Source organism: Caloenas nicobarica, chromosome 4 (genome assembly GCF_036013445.1).
Source record: "Caloenas nicobarica isolate bCalNic1 chromosome 4, bCalNic1.hap1, whole genome shotgun sequence".
NCBI classification, from domain to species: Eukaryota; Metazoa; Chordata; class Aves; order Columbiformes; family Columbidae; genus Caloenas; species Caloenas nicobarica.
In genome coordinates this window covers 11,878,878-11,901,871 of record NC_088248.1, presented here as the reverse complement: position 1 = coordinate 11,901,871, position 22,994 = coordinate 11,878,878, and the positions used below count along the sequence as shown (strand labels likewise).

General features: G+C 36.8%; 2 protein-coding genes across 2 annotated transcripts in view; one reads left to right on the top strand and one right to left on the bottom strand.

Annotated features, from left to right (window-relative positions):
- The window catches only part of SEC24D (SEC24 homolog D, COPII coat complex component), a 215,781-nt gene that overhangs the window by 15,095 nt on the left and 177,692 nt on the right, over window positions 1–22,994 (top strand). Inside the window, exon 2 of the mRNA XM_065634358.1 lies at window positions 1,052–1,129. The gene's annotated coding sequence lies outside the window, so the exon portion shown is untranslated. The remainder of the gene's footprint in view (window positions 1–1,051; window positions 1,130–22,994) is intronic.
- On the bottom strand, window positions 424–19,387 carry MYOZ2 (myozenin 2). Its single transcript, XM_065634370.1, has 6 exons — window positions 19,236–19,387; window positions 18,573–18,676; window positions 12,994–13,163; window positions 9,612–9,741; window positions 7,680–7,863; window positions 424–853 (listed from the first exon to the last, which is right to left on the bottom strand). Exons 2-6 carry the CDS (start codon window positions 18,646–18,648, stop codon window positions 622–624), a joined length of 792 nt encoding a protein of 263 aa, XP_065490442.1. The 5' UTR covers window positions 18,649–18,676; window positions 19,236–19,387; the 3' UTR covers window positions 424–621.

Below are 22,994 nucleotides of genomic sequence, written 5' to 3'. Positions count from 1 at the left end.
ACTATGTAATATTTGTCATTGCCAAATTTACTGAATTTTCTGTAAACAAATCCAGGTGACATGGATATTAATGTACATAATTAAAGCTGAGTAAGATTCAGAAAGGAGGAAAATGGCCTCATCTTGCTGTCACTGAAGTAATGACAAAATTCTTAACTTTGGCTGAAAGCGGGGTAGGGAGAAAAGGTTGTTTTGTCAGAGCGTATCTTGAGCAGGAAGTACTTGGAGTGCACTGAGTGCACTGTTTTGGTATTGCTCAGTTATTTTACCATAATCAGCATACTTATCAAAATCTCTTGATAATCGTGTCACTTTTTTTTTTCTTAATACACCTGTTCTTAAATGACAAGCAAAGATTTTAGAAATATTATAGTTTTCACTGAAGTAAAAGAAGATGTAGAAACACACCAAAAAATCTCAGTCGACATTTCCAAATTCCTTTATTTGTATTATGTCTACAAATGAAACTAGGTGCCAGAAAAGAGACACTGCATCAGACATTATTACTTATACTCCAGCTGCCAAGGAGAAATTTTGTCAGTAGCCTTTAGTAATATTTGGACCAAAAATACATGGATGTGCAGCTTTCAGAATTTTGTACGATGTAGAGTGCAGCTTCTCTCACAGGTCCTCTGTTTCTGGAACAGTGTCAGAATCTGAAGGCTGAATGAACACAACAGGAATATTCTCGGACGTCCATCCTTTAGGAGTCCTATTGAAGGATCTTCTGGTAGCGAGAGGGTTTGCAAGGATCATGAATCTGGGATCATTTAGCATCAGTAGATTATAATCTGGTACCTTGAATTTAACCAACTTTGATGCTCTCTCAAAACCACCAAAGGGAGTGGCAACCCTGTAGATATTAGAGAAATAAAAGTGAAACATGAGTTTTAAAAGATCTGTTTTCTTTCCAGGAGCTGAAAAGAGCAGAAGCTAGTTTAATTATACAGATTGGGTACAATTTCTTGTTTACATTTTCAGGCTTTTGGGAAAAGTACACTGATTGTTTTTCTGGCAAATTCTCTTTAAGATCTGATTTATTTTCCCTTAGATAAAACCTTCAGCCTTCTTCAAAATTCAAATGCACCGAAAAGCTGAGGGAAGATGTTGCAAGAAAACCTTGTCATTGGTGAGTCACTGAACTTATTTTGTTGGTGATAAGTTGATAAGTCTGAAAACATAGTTCGACACATTCTTTCTAGTAGCTAATTAGTTTAGGAAGTTCTCACCCCATTTTCTCCTATCTCCAGTTGCTTGTTCTTCCCGCTACACTACATTTCAGCACCATATTGTTGTACCAGTTAGAATATGTGTGGGTTGTGCTATATAAACTTGAGTCACTTATGTGATCTGGGTTAAACAAAGACCCTTCAAAACAAAGGAGCATTTTAAAATCCAAATTATTTGAGAAATCTGGTTTATATCATTACACTCAAACAATCATGGCAAAACAAGTGAGGAGGCAGTAAAGTGTAATGTGAAGCAAGAGAGGAACAGCCAAAGACAACAGACTCTGGAAAGAAGGGGAATGGGTGAGGACTTCTTACACCAGTTTTGTTTCTGAAGAAAATGTTTGTGTAACTAAACCTTGAGACACTGGCTGAAAGTGACCCCTAGTCTGCAGGCAGTATTTTTCATGTTATTTAAATGTAAATGTTCCATCAGGCGGTAAGTCTTAGAAAGTAAAAGATAAGAAATAGTGAGCGGGAACTGACTGTTACATGTATTTGCAAATATTTTAGAACAACAGTGTTTCCAAATACCTCCCATGATTCTTCTATATTTGCAGGTTTCTAGGCTGAAAAAACCCCCCGAGTTTCTGTCACTTTTTCCAGACTTCTTTGTATAAGCAAATGTGACTAAACAGACTATTACATGTGCTCTGCATTTTTATCAGCTGCATAACTTTGTTTGAATATATTCTGACCAGGTGAGAGTGTCAGATTTCTAAACTATACATGAACACCTGATTTCTGCAAAGCTATGTACATGTGGCATGTGAAAAGGAATTTTTGTTGAAATAGAATTTCACCAGCCTCGGTAGGTTTTGTGTGTTTGATACAAAACACCAGATCTCCTGGTATATATTTCCAGTGTCTCCAGGTGTTACAGCAGAAGCCCAGAGAAATCAATACCAACAGAAACTAAAAGACATTATTTGAAGAACTGACTAGGACTTTCAGCAAGACAGCTATAGATAAAACCTAGGGACAGTGAAATACACAAAAATAAAGAGATTAATTCAGCTAAATGAATCCATGACCTAAAAGAAATGGTACTGCTCTGTCATTACACAGATAATTCACTGAATTTCAGTATGAGCAGCATTTGTCGAAGGGGATGGTGTTAACTCCAAAGGGTCGATCCTGTAAGATCGTGAAAGTTCTGGGCATGCACACATACTGACAGATGAGTGTGGCTTTGGGTTAAGCTCTAAAACTGTTTCTCAAATGAAGACAAGGCAAGATTTTGCAACAGCAGCTGGTCTAGCCATTAAACTCTCTTGAGGTCAAAGGAAATTCTTTATATGAAGTGCCTCTTGTATCAGGCTTTTCTTGTGAGACTGTCTTCTAGGTCACAGTGTCAAATTGGATACTGTATGATACTGATTAAAAATAATTGCTTGGTAATTGGCACAGAGTGAATGTAGTGATCTACATCTTACAGGATAATAACAATTGTTTTAATTGCTGCTCTAATTAAGATATACATTCTCACATTGTTATAATACTTAATTCTTATCAATATGTAAATTAAAAGTATAATCAACGTGAACAGAACAATAATAGCTGTATAAAATGCAAAACAATTTTAAAGTGTAAAACTTCCTCTTTGTAGTATATTTTGGTTTTAAATACAGGATTTTTCTGTAGCTAACAGAAACAGGTGGGCATTCTATGGAAATTTAAATATCTTTTGTGGGGAAAAAAACCCCAAGTATTCCTGTACAAAGTCTGGCCTCAGAGAATTAGGCATTCCTGCATGCTAAGCAGAAGCACATGATGATTGGCATAAAGGAGAGTACAGTAATGGGCTAATTGACGCTAATTTTCCTTTGCAGCAGCAGTATATTTTTGTGAGCAGTAACTTGTCTGACAACATGGTGTTGTGATGTCCTGTGCTGTGTGCACATCAACTGTATCACTTGAGCTCTGAGTCATTGTATAGAAGCCTAAAACTCATGTGTAAAAAATTCCAGTAGTCATTGTTCATCATAAGGGCAGAAATTCTGGTTCAGAGCCATAGGAAGTGGCACTGGGAAGTGCAAGAGATTGTTTAATATTCACTTCGTATATTCCTAAAAAGTAGGTGAATGATTTAACAACAGCAGGCACAACCACATTTATTTTTAGCTGTTGTTTTAGCAGGGCTTCTGGTTATGGAGGTTATTGTTGTTTTTCTTGTTTGGTTTGGTTTGTTTTCCACAATATTTCTTATTGAACATTGTATTGTCTCAACATAAGAGACTGCTTGTAGTTGATTATTTGGGAAAACCTGAAGAAATGTTTTAATTGTATTGGATTATCAGCTTCAGTTACATACTTTCCAAAAATGTGAGTTTCACGTTTTAAAATGGGACTACCATTCTTAGAACATTCTGCTTATTGTTAATTCTATGCAAAAAGGAGACAGAGGAGCAGAGAACCTGACCCCGCAAAATGCTCAGACCTTCATGATGCAAGAGCTAATGCCAATTTCACAGGGGTATTTAGGTGCTAAGGAACCAGCTCAGCACCCAGCTTCCACTAATCTCACATCACTTCAAGTTAGGCACCCAGAATTCATTTGAGGCTCTGGATTCTCAGCATTTTTGCAATAGAGTTTGGAATCCATTAATCAATAAAAGCAGAGCGCAGTCCAGATGCACAGGATTCCTGTAGTGCTTTTAAACAGTAGTCTTTGGGAATCGAGAAAGCTGAGCAATAATTTATCTGGTAGAACTAGTCAGACCTGCTTGTCTTATGTGAGCAAGATGTAGTGCTTTGTATGTCACTCATAATCCTACCTTTGACATTTTATCCAGCTCCAAGAAAACAGGTGGAATAAAAGTACTAATTTCATTAATATTACAAACTCCTCAACAAATGTAGATTCGTGCTGTCTTTCCCACAGATGATTACTAGGTGCTTCCACACTGGTAAAAGAGGCAAGAAAATTTTTCACGAGCAAATAGTGCTTAAATCCTAATAGGAATTAATCTCCAAAAGAAATGAGATGGCATGGCTCTGCTCTGCAGCATTTCTCTGCTAGCACAGATTCATTTTCATCCGTGAGAAAGATGGGTAGTCGTGTCTGAACAATCTATTCAGAGATCCTCAGAACCCAATTTCTCTGCTCCTGCATTCTGTCTAGTGCTATGTGCTGTTAAACCAGTACTGGATGTCTCACAGAAAGCCGTGCCTCAGAAGGCAAATGTGCTTGACATTTGTTGCCACCACTTCTTTCTTCATGGGCCTGCCAGCATCGCAAGATCCCTGCAGCTTAAAATGCCTATTTGACCCCAACTAATACCCCTATGAATTTGAAAGCTTCTGATTCTGCTGCTGTCATAAATACTGCACTGCTACATGATCTAGAGACCATGAGTCCAGAGACTTCATTGCTGGTGGTGGAAAAAAAAATCTGAATGCTGTTCAGTGTTGAATATACTTTTAAGCCATGCATGTGTGCGTCTATTCCAACGCATCAGACATCCCTAGCCGCTAAAGTTATGTTGCTTTTACAGTTTGTTGTGTAACAAGGAAAGCTGAAAGGAACCTTAATATGGCCTGTAAAGACTTGAATGCCATTTTAACAGATACCACTGAATGAACTGGGAAGAATGTCAGTCCCATTTCCTTTGGGAGTCCTATGCATCACGCTTACTGTTAACCGCACCCCTGCCTGACTCATGGTGACTGTACCAGTGTTTTGCAGTAGAATAAACATAAAGGCACTTTGCCAAATGATGGAGCATGATAGAAAGCCTTGACTGATACCCTCACTGATAACAAAATGGTGTCATTATATCACACTTTAGTTTGTTTAATACACTATCATTTGCTTTGTCTCCAAGACTGCAATTAAAGAATTCAAGGATGCTGTGACCTAGATGCACAGAATGACTTAGTAGGATCTAGACACAGAAGTCCAAAGAGATATCTCGCCCTATGCGTAAGCCCATAGGCTGCGAAATTCCTGAGATGCCTGATGTTTTCCTTGTACAAGTGCTCAGATCTGCCTTTATCTTAGATCTACTGGCAGCTGCACCTATCTTATACCAAGGCTCATCCATGATTCTCTAATTAATAATGTCTTGCCTAAACTTCCACGCTTGAAAACACACATGATATGCTATCAGCAATATGCTGCAGCAAGCTTTGAGCAAAATAGCATATCATGGCACTTTGACTCAAAATCCATGTCTGTTGGTGTTGAACTTCTGTGTCAAATAATGATGTCTGTGACCAGAGCTGTTCTGCAAGAGATTTGGAGATTTGGATTCTCTTCAGCCTGAGGACATCTCTTTGTAAGAGTGGACCTGACTGCACCAGCAAAAATGTATTCCAGCAAAAATGCTAACCAAAAATAGAAAGTTACTTAGATTAGACAGAGTAGGACTCTTAGACTAGACATCAGGCTGTACAACTAATAGCAAAAGACTATAGATCCTGCTTTCTGCTCCTAAATCTCTTTGTTTCCTTTACTGTGTAATAATTAAAGTGCATTTAAAGGTCTGGCAACTCAGATGTAGGCCCTGGTTTCTCTTTCCCCAAGTGAGTTTCTTAAGTGTTCAGCTAGAGAAGGAGGATGTTTACTCCCTTTAACTCAAAGAAGTTTATTATTTTTTGTACTATGGCACAGGTCTTAATAAGGAAAGTGAAGAATGTTCTTACCTCTTCCATGGAAGAGCCAGAAAGCAGGTTGTTACACCTCTCCTCAGGGTTTGACATTCCTGTCACGTATTCTGACTGGCCACATTCTAGGAAAATGCTCTTTCCAAAGAAATGAACCTTATTGTTTATACATATTTTAAAATAATGTATGTGACCCCTGTTCAGTTTTTGGGAAGGGGAACCTTAATCTAATCCTGACTTGGAGGCAGGCAGCCAGAATTAGGTGCAGATGGCCTTAGCAAAGAGAAATTTAAGTCACATTTAGTCTTCACTGTAATATTGTCTGTTGGTTAGCTTAGTATGCAGTGTGCTGTTTTGAATCCCATAATCAGATATCCCACTCTCCTGTGCATTTTTAGGAGTGTAGATATCTAAGTCATGGCTGTAAAATCCTCTCCAAGAGGCTAGTATCTTGAATTTCAATTTTGTGAATTCTCTATTTCTTTTTGGATCTACTCCTTCTTGCTAGGAAACATAAATCTGAGCATACTGTATCTAACAAACAGCTTTTCTAGGTCCACCAGACATCCTTTAATCTTCTTCTGGATATGGATTTCTTCCATGAGGAGAGTTGTGTTGGATTATATCTGTATGCCTTGTGTTTTGAGTTTACCGGTTTCACAGTCTAGATCTGGATTTACTTGCTGGGTTTTAAATTTTTATGGCAGTTACAAGAGAGAATATTGACCTTTCCCTTACATGAAATTCGGACTGTGGTGTGCCACAGTTCTGCCGTGTCATACATAGAGAAAACCCCTCATAGAAAGAAATTGGACAGCTAACAGAACATGGGCCAATAGAGCAGCTAAAAATCCACAAAGAAGCCATCAGATGCCATCTCAATACACACCCTCCTGTTAATGGGGCCTCTGTTCCCTGTTTGATCCTGTCTGTCACAGTAATGACTTGCATGCTGGACTCAGATTCTGTCTTGTGAGGGGGAGAACTGATTCTGCCTCTATTCCATGTATATGTATCTTTGGCAGTTTTTTTTGTTCAGTGGTGTGGTTTTTTTGTTGGTTTGTTTTTCAGTTACAATAACCATAGTACCTAAACTGTGCTGTTACTGTTCCAATGTTAGCAGCTGTGGCACATCTCACTGAGTTGTATGTGTTGCTTTGTCTGCTGAGAAGAGTGTGCCACACAGACTTAATTATTAACATGGCGGCGTGTATCTTTTGCTTTCTTTCTCTTTTTCCCTCTTTCTCTCTTTATCTCCCTCACTCTCTTTCTTTCTCCTTTCCTTTACTTCTCCCTTTCTCCCTTCCTCCTTCTCCCTCTCTTTCCCCCACTCTCCGTCTCCCTCTCTTTCCTCCATTCTCTTTCTCCTTCCTTCCTTCCTTCCTTCCTTCCTTCCTTCCTTCCTTCCTTCCTTCCTTCCTTCCTTCCTTCCTTCCTTCCTTCCTTCCTTCCTTCCTTCCTTCCTTCCTTCCTTCCTTCCTTCCTTCCTTCCTTCCTTCCTTCCTTCCTTCCTTCCTCCCTCCCTCCCTCCCTCCCTCCCTCCCTCCCTCCCTCCCTCCCTCCCTCCCTCCTTCCCTCCCTCCCTCCCTCCTTCCCTCCTTCCCTCCTTCCACAATTCATCTTACATACTTGGTTCTAGAATTTAATTTCAGGTCCATACTTCAGAGAGACACTAGTTTCTTCCTTAAAGATCTTGTTTGCTACTTCTAATCTGTGTGCGTGTTCATTTTTATGCATATACTTGCAAACACAGGTGGTAGGTTTTTTTACAGCTGGTAGAAACATTTCATTTCATAGTAATTTTTCTCTGCATTGTAAAATTCAGTGTCCATTCGGAATTACCTGTTAAAGCTCCTGTAGTCAGGCAGTTCTGGCTTTGCTTCAGGTTTAAAAAGTTTAGGATATAAAGCTTCCAGCAGCTCTGGATCATCCCTAATGGCTTCTATCCAGGGAGACTGATAATACTTTGGCACAGCAGTAGTGTTGAACTTTTCAGGAGGAATTTCTTTCAGTGGTCCAGAATATCCTGCAAGGCAATCAAGGTAAAACCATTATAACAATACTCTGCATTTTCTGCTTTCTTACCACCATTCTACGTAACTAGGAAGTAATATACCATCATTTCACGGTTAGGCAAAATGAACAATTGGATCAAGTCACACAGAAGCAGAATGCTGGGAAGAGGGAATTTGTAGCCTTTTAGATAACTGCTCCCAAGTACTCTACCTTCTTTTAAGGCTAAATTTATTTTAGTTTTCTATAAATTTGGTTTTATCACCATAAGCGTTTGTTTGAAGCCAGACTATATCTACACAGCTTTTGGGCTGAATTCATAAAAAGATTTTTAAAACAGCCTTCTGGTTAAAACTAAGACAATTCTATAGTCTTTGGGTGAATTTTTCCAAAAGTATTAAAAGGAGTTAGGATCATAGCCGTTACAGTGGAGTTTTTGGTTTTGCCTCCACCTTAGATGCTTTAAAATGTTCTGCCTACTTGGTTCTCTGGTCCTTTTCATCATCTGAATAAGTGAAGAATCAGTTGTTTTCTCTGCATAATTATCTGAGGATCAGGCTGGGATCAGAATTTTACTAAATAAGTAAATTCCATATTCAGTGAGTTTTCTTTTAAAGTCAAATACAATATGGCAGGAATAAACTGGGAGCGGGGTGAGGGGTGCACAGAGCCAGACCATAATGTACAAGTTGAAGAATTAAAACCGGCAAGGTATTACCCAATTATATGAGTTATACTATTTGTTTGAAAAACAAGGGAAATTATTCTACCCACTACATCTAGCTCTTTAGATTAATGCTATTTTCTTCTATAAACTTAAAAGACTCCTGTGGTTTAATATCTACTTCTTTTGCCAGAAGTAAACAAAATCTTTTTTGCCTAAAGAAAGTCTTGAAGATTTCTATCATGTCTTAGCAATGGAGGTCACCTCTGTTTTCATTGTATTTGACTCATGGATGCACAGTCTCAGCAGTCACTTACAGAGCACCGTTGACCTACTTTGCATAGTCTGGAAAAGGTCTGCACAAAACATGCATTGAGTAATTCTGAACAAAAAATGAATTTGTAAAAACCCCAGTCTGCTCATGGATAATTCATAAACAGGAAGAAGGGCTATATCACTGAATAAATTAATTAAAACAAATTACCCTTCTTTGGTCTTTAAAGAATACAAAATAAGGCCTTCTTGTAGTTCACTGTTTTAAATAAAGACAACACTATCCTCACAGTTAAGGACTTAAAAAAGAACAGTTTATACAGCCAGAGGCAAATTTCTTTTTCAGTTGCTCTGTAAAGGTTTCTCGCAAAACCTGCGGTGACTTCAGATTCACATTTATGGGTAATTAAACTACAATGGTCAACTTTCAGACTGTTGAGCACTGTGTTGCATATTACAAAGAAAGGTTTGGAAACAAAAAATCACTATATTAATCTGATTTAAAATCTGAGGATCTGTTTCTCAGTGTTTATAAGATTAGTAAATATTGGAGCAGTCTCTCCTGATATTAATGCATGTTTTCAGTTTAGGGAAAAGTAGTACGAAAGGCATATCAAATCTTAAAAAATGAACAGAAGTAATCGAATAGCACTGCTTTACATTTCTGTGGGAGATTCTGATTAATTATCTGACTCAAATTTATTGATTTCTAATAGTAAGTCCACTAACAAATTCTTGTTAAAGATACTGTTTTATAAAGAGGTCCTTCCTCTGCTGTGAAATGAGAACTGAGAATATTTAATGTCTGTAAACTCATATATTACCTGGGGCAATGTTGTCAGGATGCGGTGGGCTCCGGGGATCGGGTGTATTAGGGGGTGTCATTGGGGCATGCTGGGGAATTCCTTCAACACTGAGGCCGTCCATTTTAATACTTGGTATGGGCTCTCCATGCTGCATTCAAATAGAAATAAATATCATTGACAGCACAGGGAGAACAAAACCAAAACCAAACCAAACCAGCAACAAAACCAACACAAACCAGAGGGGGGAAAAAACAAAACAAAACAACAAAGCAAAACGCAAGTCTCTTATTCTCTGTTGAGGGTTGGAGTGCTACTCCAATTTACAGCCCAGATATGAGATCCAGGGTGTACTATCCAAAGGCCAACCATCCTGCTGTTTGGTAGGCTGTTTGCTAGGTAGCATTTCCCAGGCTATGTAGGCAAAAATGAATCATTTTTCGGTGTTAAGAATGGTATCCCAGCACAACTTTAAATGTCTGTATCACAAGTGTGTGAATACTATATCGAAAGGATTGGAGGTGGTGTGAGCTATGAAAGATCAACAAGTCTCCTGAAGCCTCCTAACAATCCAGCTGAGTTGTCTGACCTTTTCCTAAGTTTGGGATATTGAAATATTGATGTGCAGTCTACAAAGAGAGTTCATCCCATCTGCTACTCACACCAGCCACCACAACCTCTACCTGTGCCTGTGGACTCTGTGGTTCACAGCAAAGACCAGATCTGGTCACTTTGGCAGAGTGGCCCCTAACATGTCCCTTAGGTCACCAGGCACCAGGAGCTGTTATGTGCCAGACAGAGCAGCCTTGCTAACCAAAGATTCAAGGAATCTGGTAGATTTGAACCATTTGAGTTTCAAAGCACTGGTTCTTCAAAGCTTCTCTTCCCGTATTAGTTGAAAATTCATTGCATTTGTTTAATTGCTTTTGTTTGGGATTTTCTTTTCCTTTATTTATAGTAGAAATAAAAAATTCAGTGCAGGTCACTTTCTGGAGATTAATGATATGCTGTTATTTTCCACCCTCCTATCAGGTCATCAGTTCTGAGGAAACATCCAAAGGCTTAATCATTGTTGCATAAATATAGAATTAGAGTCTCATAAGAAGTCAGTATCTTATTTTAGCTATGACACATAGGCTAAAAGCAATTTAAATATAGACTGGTTTATAGTAAGAGTTTCTTAAAGTAGGAAAGCAAACAAATAATACTTGCTTAACCTTGAAACAAAAAAAAGATCAAAGCAGTATGTTTTGTAGCCATCCTGAAGTATGTTAGAAAGATTAATTTTGGCAGCCAGAATCATAAAGATGATGAAGACACCACCAGTGGTGGCTAAATAGGCATCTAAGAGGCAGAAAGAGAAACCAAAGAGGCTTCATTTCTTCCCATGGCAGAACATCATACTGACTCTACTTCATTTGTACTCTGTGTTTTTGTAGGAAGAAGTAGACTAGAGGGAACTGATCTGTCAGACTGAACTGGATACAGAAATTCTGATGAGATTGATGGTGTGCTCAGAATTTATCTGTGTAGCTTCTAATACTCAATAGAGGGAGAGATTGGAGGGACAGTATTCATAGATGGGCTTCTGAATTGTAGTGTTTTAATAGTAGATTTAGGTGTTCAATAGAGTTATGCAGATTTTTTATATGGGATTTCTTTTGTGCAGATTTATTTTTAAAAGGCAGATTTATCAAAACTCAAACATGATCTCATTTAATTCCTGTGTAATTTAATTTCTGTTGAATGAGTGACAAATAGAAGTTTGAAATATCTGCACCATAACAAACGGAAAGTAAAAATTTTTCTTCTGTGACGTGGGATATTAAGACATACTTTTCTTCCCAAGTAAAGTTCATTTTTTCTATTTGGGAAATGTAAATATCACAGAATTACAAACCTTTACAGCCAACAGAGCATAGAGAATTCCTTCTTCAATAAGAGAAAAAAATGTTTTAGAGATTTCAGCTGTGATATTGGACATATTGAATTCAGCTCCCATAACAGCCTCTCTGAATGTTGTGAAATCCATCAACAGTTTGGTTAGCATGGACAACACTAAATTGCAAATGCCTCTTCTATTGTCTGCTCCCAAAGCCTCTATATGAGATGCAACTAGACAAAAAGTTTCCTTAGAGTCAACAAATTGCATTCATTTTTTTTTCTGATTAATTTATAAGTGCATGTGTGTTTTCTTTAGTAAAATTTAACATAACATGAGTAAGCCCTTTGGTGTTTTGCTGTTCTGATTAATACATTATTTGTTTCCTGTTTATATTGAAACAAACTTTAGATTACACCACAACAACACATTACATGTGGTTATGATTTTTCTTATCCCAAGAAAAGATTCAGGAAGAATTGAGTCAAAATCTTTGTATCAATTCTGTAGGGGCTGGATGCTAACACAGTCATAGCACCACCTAAACAATGATTAGTTGTAAAAGCTTCAGGGAAAGAGAATTGCTGTTCCAAAGAAATATTTCCTAGGTTAAATAATAAATTTCTGTAGCACATATTTCTTATCATCCTCAAAGCAATTTATAAGTACTGGGACAAATCCTGCCTCTTTAGTCATGTACCTTCATATCTGAAATCAGTGGGGATGCATACAAGTAACTGAGAAGCAGAATTTAATACAATACTGGAATTAGAGGGACTGTCTACATGCTGTATTAGACTAGGCATAGAGTATTCATGTTCAGATAATTAAACCTCACAGCTGACTGGAGAGTTAGGTAAAATTTATGAATGTTGTTGTCCCTACTTTCATATATTAAGCAAAAGGTTTAAATATTTTGCAAAGGCCACAGATGAGACAAATGCCAGGTGCATTTAGTTCCTGCCATGAGGTTTGGCAGGGTATCACTAATGCTTTAACCCAGTTCTCGAAGCACTAGTTCAAAGAATAATTGTCTTTTGGTGATGAGCTTCATCCTTTCTCTCCTTGTTGAGACAGGCAGGCCAGAGGTGTATTAGTGCCCTTTTGCTACATGGGAATCACATTGACACCACCAACCTGTTTTAATAATTATCCTTACTAGTTGCATGAAGCAGACTCTTATTTCTTCCAGCCTTTTGAATATCATTAACTAGTTAATTTTCAATAGCCAATGAGCCAATTTCCAACAGGAAAAGAACTTTGATCACTAGTAACCTGAATCAGTTTTGAATTAGAACAGTTTGAATCTGACATCCTTAAGTATTAAAGTCTTCGGATATTTTATTTGTCTGTAGGAGCTCAATAAAATACAAATGGCTCACTTCATATTAGCTTCATTCTACTACAAGATTTTGCTTTTATTCTTCCTGAAACTACAAATAAATCACGCACAATGCATGTCATGAGCACCAAGAGAACCTCAGGCTAGTCTCACTTTTTCATTGATAAGTTTTTACTTACATTTCTTGGCTTGTTTGCTACATAATGATAATTTTCGTACGTGTATTTGTCAGATCTCCGCTGACGTCTCTTGAAGAGTCTTGCACCTCTGTTGCTGAGTGTTGATAGCTCCTCTACCATGATATCTCTGGGGGTGCTGACCTTTTTTCCAAGGTTTAAGCTGGGTGAAACTGCAATACAATGGATAAATACATACCTCTGTTTTTCTTAAATGCCTGATATTGCATACCCTACACCTGAAATCCAACATGTTAATGCAAACTTATCTAACACAACATAGCTTCAGACAGTGTTAGTGAAATTAATCATTCTTCCAAAATTTTGGAGCAGAGTATTGAACACCACAAACCTGCTTTTTTTTTTTTTTTTTTTTTTAAAAAAGATGCTAAGCACCCCAAGCTCCAAATTTATTTGTTGAATGGCATTCAGCTACTATGAAAATCAGGTCTGTAATTTCCTACACACTGTCTAAATAGCAAACTGGTAAAAACTGGCTTCTGCTGAAACCAGGAACAAAATTCCATCAGACCCCAGTTTTCCCAAATCAAACCTTCAGTTGGCTTTGTGTGTACTGCATTGGATAGATGAGCAGGTAACCCTTTTTAAACACACCTACTAGTTTCTTTTTGCTTATAAACATTCGATTTAGACTTATTCTTTAATATTTTGCTTGCTTTTGAAATCCAGGGCATGTTTTGTACTTTGAGAAAAGTTTATATTAGAAAGTCTGTATTAAATAGTATTTTTAAACTGTTTTTAAAGAAGCTTTCAAAATACAGCTCAAGGTGTTGAAAATTAGAGCCTTAACAAAGAATTACAATGTGCATCTAGGAACTGGTACATTTAGAACATTTTCTTTTTCATTCTCTCTAAGAGGAAACTGAATTACTAGATGCATTATTTTATTAACTGCTTGGGAAAAAATTCTATCTTTGTCTTTAATTTAGTGATCTCCTGGGGGATTTGAAAATGAAGATGCACAAGCAGGGGAAGGGGAGATCAATTTGGTCTGTAAATGGAGAACTCTGAATATCAGAGATTCTACTGGTCACTTTCGTGGTAATATTCTGGAAACTGGGATGCTGGTGGCAATTGGCAAACTGTTGATTAGTGACTGAACTCTCTCACTAAATGTCCTCAACCTATAGATAAAGCTTAAACCTCAAATTGCAGTAACTTCAACACTGAACAAACTATTTTCTACTAATTTATTTCTGCTTAGAAGGTAGTAGAATGTAACAAATATAACAATAAGCGGATCACAGAGTAAGAACAGAATTTTTAAGAAAACAATTCCTATTGCCACTTACATTAATATTTATCATTTTATTAATTGAAATTGTTCTTCTCAGTTGTGCATAAGCTTCAGTACGAAAAATAGAAAGATGCAGTGTGCTTTGAGGATTATGTCAATGGTCTGGTGTTTTTCTTTGATCAACTTATTCAAAGTCACATTCTGTTATTTCTTTAAGAAGACATTCTATTCTTCACATATTCTTATGGTCTACAGGATTTAAATTCTGATCTTTGACATACATTTTAATGCATCAAAATGAAACAAAAACAAATTATATGTAAGGCACTGTATCTTGCTTCCAGAATAAGTACACATAGATCAACTGCGGAAAGTACCTAATGTCAAAGTTAATATTGCATGTGCCGGGGGGGAAGTTATTTTTATTTTCAGAGTTTCACTTTGAGTACATGGCATGTTCAACATGGCATATGTCTCCTAGTAACTTTATGTTGGAAAAACAATGTGGTTTACTGACAGGTAGGAAAACTTAGTTGAGACAAGTACATTAAATATTTAGCCTAAGCTGTTTAGACAAGCCTTTTCCTTGTATTAAATCAAATAAGTTTGTGGGCCCTGGAGTGCATCACTGTTCATCCCCTTCTGTTCATGCTGATTTCAATTGAAGTTTTGCAATTGATTTAACTGGAGCAGGAGCAAGCTAACTGTATCGGGAGTTAGAACATGCACTTCTGCTTTAAAAATAGTATACACAAAGAATCCTAACACCGTCCTATTATTTAAGAGGTAACTATAAAACAGGGAGTTCTTAACGTGGAAGAAAATGACTCAGCTTGCCCAATGCAGCTGTATCAGTGACAGATAGTAGTGGGGGTTTGGCTCTGTGGTTGAGATAATGACCCTAGTTATTGGCCCATGGCCTGAAATCTTGACCCACAAGTCAAATTTTGATTTTGTCATTTCTCGAGATCACTCCAGGGGTATGGACTGTTGGATGGTTTTATATTAGTAAGGAGTAAGAAATCTACCCATCAAATTAGCAACGTTCTCACACAGAAAAAACTTCATTGTACACAGAGTGGGTAATAGAGTGGGTAATACGTACATCTTCAGAGACTAGGATGCCAAGGTGATCTCTGTCCAAACCACTCAGTATTCTTCTGGGACATGCCGGATGTTCACTATTTTTGGCCTTGCTGTTCCCTTACATGTGTACTGTTCTTGTTAATGTTAACTGGACGCTCCAAGGCACTTTGTAACCCACAGTTGTGTACTATTGTGTATCCAGGCAGCATCCCAGAAACTTAGGTGTGAAGTTCATTTGAATCCCTTGCCAACTAAAATCTAATCATCTGTCTAGTTTTATGATGTGTCTACGGATTGTTTCAGTGTCAGTGCAGAAGAGGTGATGAAGAATGAGAAAAGGAGGACATTTAGAGGATGACAGAAAGTGAACATCAATGTCATAAATGGACATTGTAAACTGACACTGGAAGTTTAATTCATAGTTTAATCCAAATCTTAACCTTCTATCTTAATTTATGTATTTGTTCCTGCTAAGTGCTTTCTGTCCTGTGCATAAAATCACAACAGATTCTATTTAAATATGATTTATATAGTTCCTCCTGCATTCACTGCCAATTCTCCCTTTAATCCTTCAGTTTACAATCGTCTAAATGCCTTCATCTAGATTATAAATTTTAATAATGAATATCAGACAGTCTGTTTGTTGTATTACCAGAAATAAGATTTTTGTAACCGTATCATGAAAGATAGTTAATTGTGTAGCTACTGAAGAATGCATTTAAGAAATCATATAGAACTATAGATTTTTAAGTGTAATGGAATGCTAGCCTGAGGAACTCCAAGAGCCTCCTTAAACATATGTGTATACATGCATGTTCACCTTAACCAAGTAGCCTTGGAAAGGTTATGATTAATCCAGTCTGCTAGTGAAAAACCAAGGGGTTGGAGAAATCACTGCAACCACACACTGATTTACTACTACAGTCTCTCCTTCTAGACCATAAGAGGGTTTACTGTTGTCTATTCTTGCAGCATTTTATGACACATAGAACATCTCCAAAACACAGTCATGTCCCACACGCCAACAGGAGATGCGGACTTTCAGTCATTATTAACCTTGCCTAAATTTAAGACACTGATAAAAACTTGGCTGATTTTGTATCTTATCAACTGTTTCTTCTATGAATATCTTTTAAAAAGGAATTTGAGATTCACTGTTTCCCTGCAAGTGTTACAATAAAAAAGGGCTGAAATAAAAATGCAGTAGGTGTGCTTTCTGTCTGTCATTCCGAACTACTGGGGCTTGCACTACAGAGTCTTCTGTTACTGTTTACCTCCATTAACTGTGGAGAGTTTCGTAGGTCTGTGAGACTGGCTGAAACAGTGCATTAAATTTTTATGTAATTACCAGGTACAGGACCTTCATTACTAATATTAATGCAAACCCCAGAAAGACAGCAGTTAGCTTGCCAGATACAGATCTCAGATTATGCTTGTTGAATTAACAATTAGGGGAAAAATAAAATTAATAGAGCTGAATTCAGTAATAAAAAATACAGATTTCTCTTTGATTTTTCCAAGAGTTGTTCAGATTTGGTCCCAATCGCTTTGTATGGTTACAGCTTTGGTTATCCTTCTGTCTCTTAACTGGTTTCACTGAGCTTGCACAGTTACATATTTCAGACTCTCATCACACCCAGTTCATGAAATGTCGTATTTTTTATAACATTTAAATATCCCAGGCATCCAAAGAAGATGCAAAAGTAGAATGTACACTTAAGGAGCTGGTATGGCTTCAGTGGCCACCTATCACAGCATATCTTGTAGGATAAACTGTTGTATCTGTGTATGAATCTAAACTTGACAGCAAATCTGATAATAAATAATAAAGGACAGATGATGTGAGGCAAATGCCAAGCATCAGCACAGATTATCCATTAACTCCAATGATTTCAAGGACCATATGCTAGATTTATTAACATTGCTCTGAATATTATCAACATTTACTGTGTCAAATGCCTGGTTCCAAACATGTGAAAACCAATTTTTTTTACCTTTGGGTTTACAATAACAACCAAACAACCAAACCAAACCAAACAAAAACCAAACACCAACAACAAAATCCAAACAAACAAAGAAAGAAAGAAACAAAAGAGTTGTAATGAAATCTGTAAGGGCAGACTGGCTTTCAGACTTAAGTGTGTGTTCAGTGGAGAACAGAAAAAGGAAGGAGGTATTTGCTTAGGAATAGAAATTACAGAAAAAAAAAATGGAAATATCAGGAGTAGGACCAGTCACTGAAACTTGTAGCTTCTTTTTCTGAAAACCTTACGTCTCTTGTCCTGCTCTTCCTGCGATCAGAATGGTCAGTGAGTGAGTACAGAAACCATCCACAGATTCTTTGGAGCAAAAGCCCACAAGAAAGATTTTCAATACTGGAATTTAATATGCAGTGTTTTATCGTATGTGAGTGGTATAATTTTCATAAATTCTAAATATTAATGGATCTCCCTGTTTTTTCAGTGAGGCTTGTGAGGCGCTTATCACTTTAAAAAACTGATCTTCGATGTACATGGTAAAAAAGTTTCACAGGACTGGAAGGATCTCCAAAAGCATCCAGCATATACCTAATGGAAGCCAAGCAGATTTGTATTCCTAACTGAGATAATTGCTGCTTAAGGTGTCACACTAGAACTGTAATTTTAAGAATCTGTTTTAGAAAATCAAACTACCTTCTTCTAAGTGTCTGCATTTTCATTAGTGCAACAACAGAAGAGTAAGATTTCTGTGTATCAGATTAATTGGTGGCTGTGCATTAGAGAAATTTGCCAAATGCTAGTAAAATTCGTTAGTTACAAAGAAAGTTTGAGAGGAAGGTACAGAGATGTAAACAATTGTTTCAGAATTTTTTATCATTCATATAAAATGCACCATGAAACAGAGCTAAAAAAGAGGATACAGATCAGCGTGTTTCTTAGATGATAGCCTTTTAAAATGGAATGAAGTCATGTTATTAACCCCAAATAATATTCGGAAAGGCTATCCTAGCAGAATGTACATCAGCTGTTAGATTACTTCATTCCTCCACAGCAGTTGTTCATCTGAAAATAGCTTTCAAATGAAAAGAGGCAACTACAAAAGGATTAGTTACCATAGGCAGCATGATACTCCCACAAGATTATTTATGGCAAAACACCCAGAGACAAAGCTGTAAGAGAGTTAAACTCTATGATTAAAAAAAATATTAGGGAGGGCTAGAGGACATTGCATATACAGTAAACTGGGTTCAGCGCTATACCATTTCTTTGTATTTCATCCATAATGGCTGATGCTTGTTGTTTCCTCTCTTTGACCATGGCAGAATGTGATAACATTGTGATTTTCTGATACGATTTTTCCTTGCTGAAAAAAAACAACACATTTTTACATTGGTGAGCTAGCTTGCACAATTCAGCCAACTTTAATTTCTAATAGCCTGTTTAGAATGGCTGAATAGTGAATTTAGTTATTTCTGATTTAGAAACACTGTGCTGTTAGTTGTGCAAAAAGCACTGGCAGTTTTTGCTTGCAGACAGATGCTAGGAAATGTTCTGATGGATAGAAGTTTCGAAGGAATGAACTTTGAGTTGGCTACATAAATTCTGTAGCAAAATCAGTGTCAATAGTCTAGGCCTTCTCACACCTACACATTATATTAAAAAGATGTAAAGTCATAACTAGTATTTTAATTACATCTTGATTTATTATTTCAGACATGCTATATTTTGACATTTCTTAATCTAATAAAGAATTTGAGGAATTAAATGAAATGCTCTGGCATCTTTAAAGAAAGCGCATTTCTGACTAGGTAAAAAATGAAACATATTTTTAATTGCAGAGTCAAGAGGTTACATAAATGTCTTTAATATGACAGCTTGTAGGACAGACAATGTCAAAATATTTCAGGAAACAATACACTTACCCTACTGTTTTGTTGTGCAGAAAAAAGCACTCTCAACCCCTTAGTTGAAGCTTCAGGAGTTAGTTACGTTTAGGGATGACCTGCCTGGTCCAGGATGGTTTCTACCCTTCTGCTTGGATCTGCATGGTACCTAGTACCGAGACAAACTGGGGGCTGATCCTCTTCAAAGAGACTGGCATCCAGCTGACATCAACTAGTTAAATATAGAATCAAACACTCCAGCCACTCATATCTTCCTGGCGAAAGAAGAGAACAGAAAAGATTCAACTGCACCCACAACAATGAGAGTTTATATCCCTTTCAGAGCTTATTAGAATATTTAATGGAATGCTCCCCTCGTACTCATACAGATCATCTCCTCATCACCTCTGAGAAGAATAATCTCTGTGTTATAACGAGGAAAGAGACATTTAAAAATAAGGTGTTAAATATATAAATGTGCAAGACTATACCAGATGAGAATGGCATGGGCTAATCCTTTAGTGAAAGATGACACCGTGTTTCAATAGTAGCTGATGGCTAAAGTCAGGGGCAGATGACTGATATACAAAGTCTGTTCTGAAAAATAACTGAGAAAAGTTGCAGTATTATATGTGGTAGGGAGTAATTTCTCAACGAGTACAGACCTTGCAAACTGTTATTCAAAATCTCTTAATGTTCTTTGTGCATTAGGAACAGAAACCTGCAGTAATTTGAACCTTAGTAATATTCAGCATTCCAGGATACTGTTGTATCAGTTTATCGAAGAAATGCATGATATGTTGAGCACAAATATTTTGTGAGAGCAACCAACTTCAGACAGAAAGAAATAGTGGCAGAAGGAAATGTTCCCCCTTACCATCCTGTCTGAATGAAGCTATCTGAATTGTGGAGCAGTAAAGGATGATGAAGTTTCTGAATTTCTGATTCAGATTTGGGAAGTTTCTTTTTCTTATGGAAAAATATGTTCCTGTTTGGATTGGAGGATTGATCGGAAAATTGCTTGGATCCTGATATGACAGGAGAAAATAATTCTGACTGTAAATGGAATCTGGAGAGTAATAAAATAACCAACACAATGTGCATAACTTTTCAAGCAAGAAACATGCTGAGACGGAAGAAATGCACATGCTTGATACAGTGCACTAAAAGTCTGCCTGTCCAAACAAAAAATGGCATTATTTTTTCCTCAAGGTTTCTATTCCTAGGTTTAGGTCTACAAGATATTTTTCTGAGGTCCTAGACATCTCTGTCCCAAAGAGGTGTTCATTTTCATCCTCACTATCAGAATTTACCTGCTATTGTTACTCATTGGTAATTCTTTTCTAGTTTTTGTACTTGGGTCAGCCACTTTCGAAAGTACCAGCAAGCATGGTCCAAGTGTTGGTTAAATTTTATCTGTTCAACTAAAGGCCAAGATTGTTCTCAGTGATTCAGCCCCAAGCTGCCAAACGGGACTGCAGGAGAGTCTGGCAAGAGTTCCTGCTACTCAGTATTTTCAGTGATGAACTAAAGAATGTCAGTTCAATGCCAACCTAGGAAAATTACGAGTGATCTGGAGGGAAGAACTTAAATGTTAAATTAACTTGATGAACTGGAAAAAAAAAAAAAGGAAGAAGAAAATCAAATCCAATTCAGTAAAACCACATCCAAATGAAATTATAAATTGAGCGGTCAACTGTTTGACACTGAATTTGTCTTTAAACTTGAATTTTTGATCCCGAAGGAAATATCAAGAGGCATCCCAAATGGGATAGTCCCATGTTTAATCTATTCCAATTTCCATTAACTAGTTATTTGACAGAAAAAAATACACCAGTAAGATGACTTGTGCTTTTATGCTATCAGAGCAGCATGTACAATTCAGCCAACTGTTAACTCTGGATAACTGCAAACTCTTGAGAATGGTAGGATTCCCATTCAAAATTGCACTGAAGAATTGTTGAAATAATTTAAAAATCAATAAAATTAAAATAAGAAATTAAATGCAAAGTAATTGCACATAAGAAGGAAAAATCAATTGCAGGGAAAGAAACCAAGGAATAACTGCCAAAAGCAATATGGCAAAAGAATTATGTTGAATCACAAAATAAATTTAGTCACTAATGCAGTACAAAAAAAAGGCAAATATTTTGAGCTTTGTGAACAGAATATCAAAAGGAAGATAATCTCATTTTACTGACACTGCGAGCTGGAATATTTTCATAATCTTTAAGAAAGATATGAAGATGTCAAGAACTGAATAAAATCCAGGCACCATGTGCTAAGGAATATTGCCTGTGAGGAAAGAGTGAAAGAATTTAGTTAGTTTGGCTTAGCAAAGACAAGAAGGAGGTTACTCATGATGACAGTCTCTTAACATGTAAGATGACTCTCTAACCCAGACTCCAATCTTGTTCACAAAGTTTGGAATAAGAAGTATTCAGCTTATTTTATATTAGAAGTATAGACAAAATATTAGGAAGAACTTTCTGTCTTGGAGGATAGTTGATATTGGACCAAATCACTCACCGATGTTGTGGAAAGCATCTTCTTGGCAATTTTAAAAAGCGAGTAGTTCAGACGTCCTGGTCCTGCCTCAGGGCATGGATATGAACTTGATGACTTTAGATTTCTCTTTTAGCCTTAATTTTTGTATCATTCACATGAAAACAGATACTCCCTAGATAGGAGTAATAATTATTTAGCAATCCCCCAGTTGACCTAGTGGAATTGATAACTGGAATTAGCTTCTATTTTTGCAGTTTTATTTCCAGCACTTAGTTAATCCAGGAGCTCCTGTTTGGCCTTCAGAAAGGGACAGTACTCAGAGATTTCAGTTACACACATATGTTTTGTTTGTGTTTTAAGATTTTCGCAAGCTTTCACATATGCATCCAGGACTTACTTCTGATTGTGTCTGCAATATTTTATTATCTGAACAATGGGAATAGAGTAATATCAGATGTTACATTTGGTGGCTCTGAGAAAAAATGTAAAGACAAACTCTGAGATGTTTGGAAGTTTTGTGAATTCAACCCACTTATTTGTGATATTTGTGTACAAGTCTAAACGTTAGTGGCAATATATACAGTTCAGCAAAGTGCTTCTCATTAGAGTTTTAGGAATGTTTTTAGTACTTTGGTTTATTTTGAAACAATTTTCTGTTTTATGTGTTATCATTTGCTGCATTGTTGAACTTCAAAAGTATATTTTATTCCAAACAAAAAGTGGTGACAACAACTTACAGATGACACAACTTGGAACTTTACAGACAGATATTTCTCTCTGTAAATTTCATCATTTAGAAGTTGAACTTTAAAAAACTATGACTATCCTAGAATTTAATTTACTACTTACTAATGTATCAAGATTTTGCAACTGACTTAAATAAAATAAGCATATGTCACTGCAGTAAAGAATGTTTAACTGTCATAGTTGGAAAACTAGAACTGATCCTGTTGAATGTTACTTTCTTTTATAATGCTCAAAGATGTTCAGGGCCCCATAAAATATACAAAGTTGCTAAAACATCACACATATGTATACATGACTAATAGAATGTCCATAATAAAGAATAAAGGTTAAGGAAGGTGAAAGAATTACAGTACCATGTTACCTCATAACAAAATCCTACCTCACATTTCAATGAGAAGTATTGTTTAGCAAGTAGCAAACTAGGATGATTAAGTCAGCCTGCAAACAAGGACACCATTTACCTGCCATTCCTCTTTGACCAAGGAAGACTTTTCCTTTTGGAATTGCCCGTTCCAGCTCCTTGTGGGATCCTTCCCACCACGC

Excerpts from the sequence above, each read along its gene's own strand:
- MYOZ2 (XM_065634370.1), bottom strand. The coding sequence starts at position 18,648 with ATGTTATCACATTCTGCCATGGTCAAAGAGAGGAAACAACAAGCATCA. Across the intron at positions 13,164-18,572 it reads GGATGAAATACAAAGAAATG|TTTCACCCAGCTTAAACCTT; the intron begins GTATAGCGCTGA and ends ATTGTATTGCAG. Across the intron at positions 9,742-12,993 it reads TAGCAAACAAGCCAAGAAAT|CATGGAGAGCCCATACCAAG; the intron begins GTAAGTAAAAAC and ends ATTTGAATGCAG.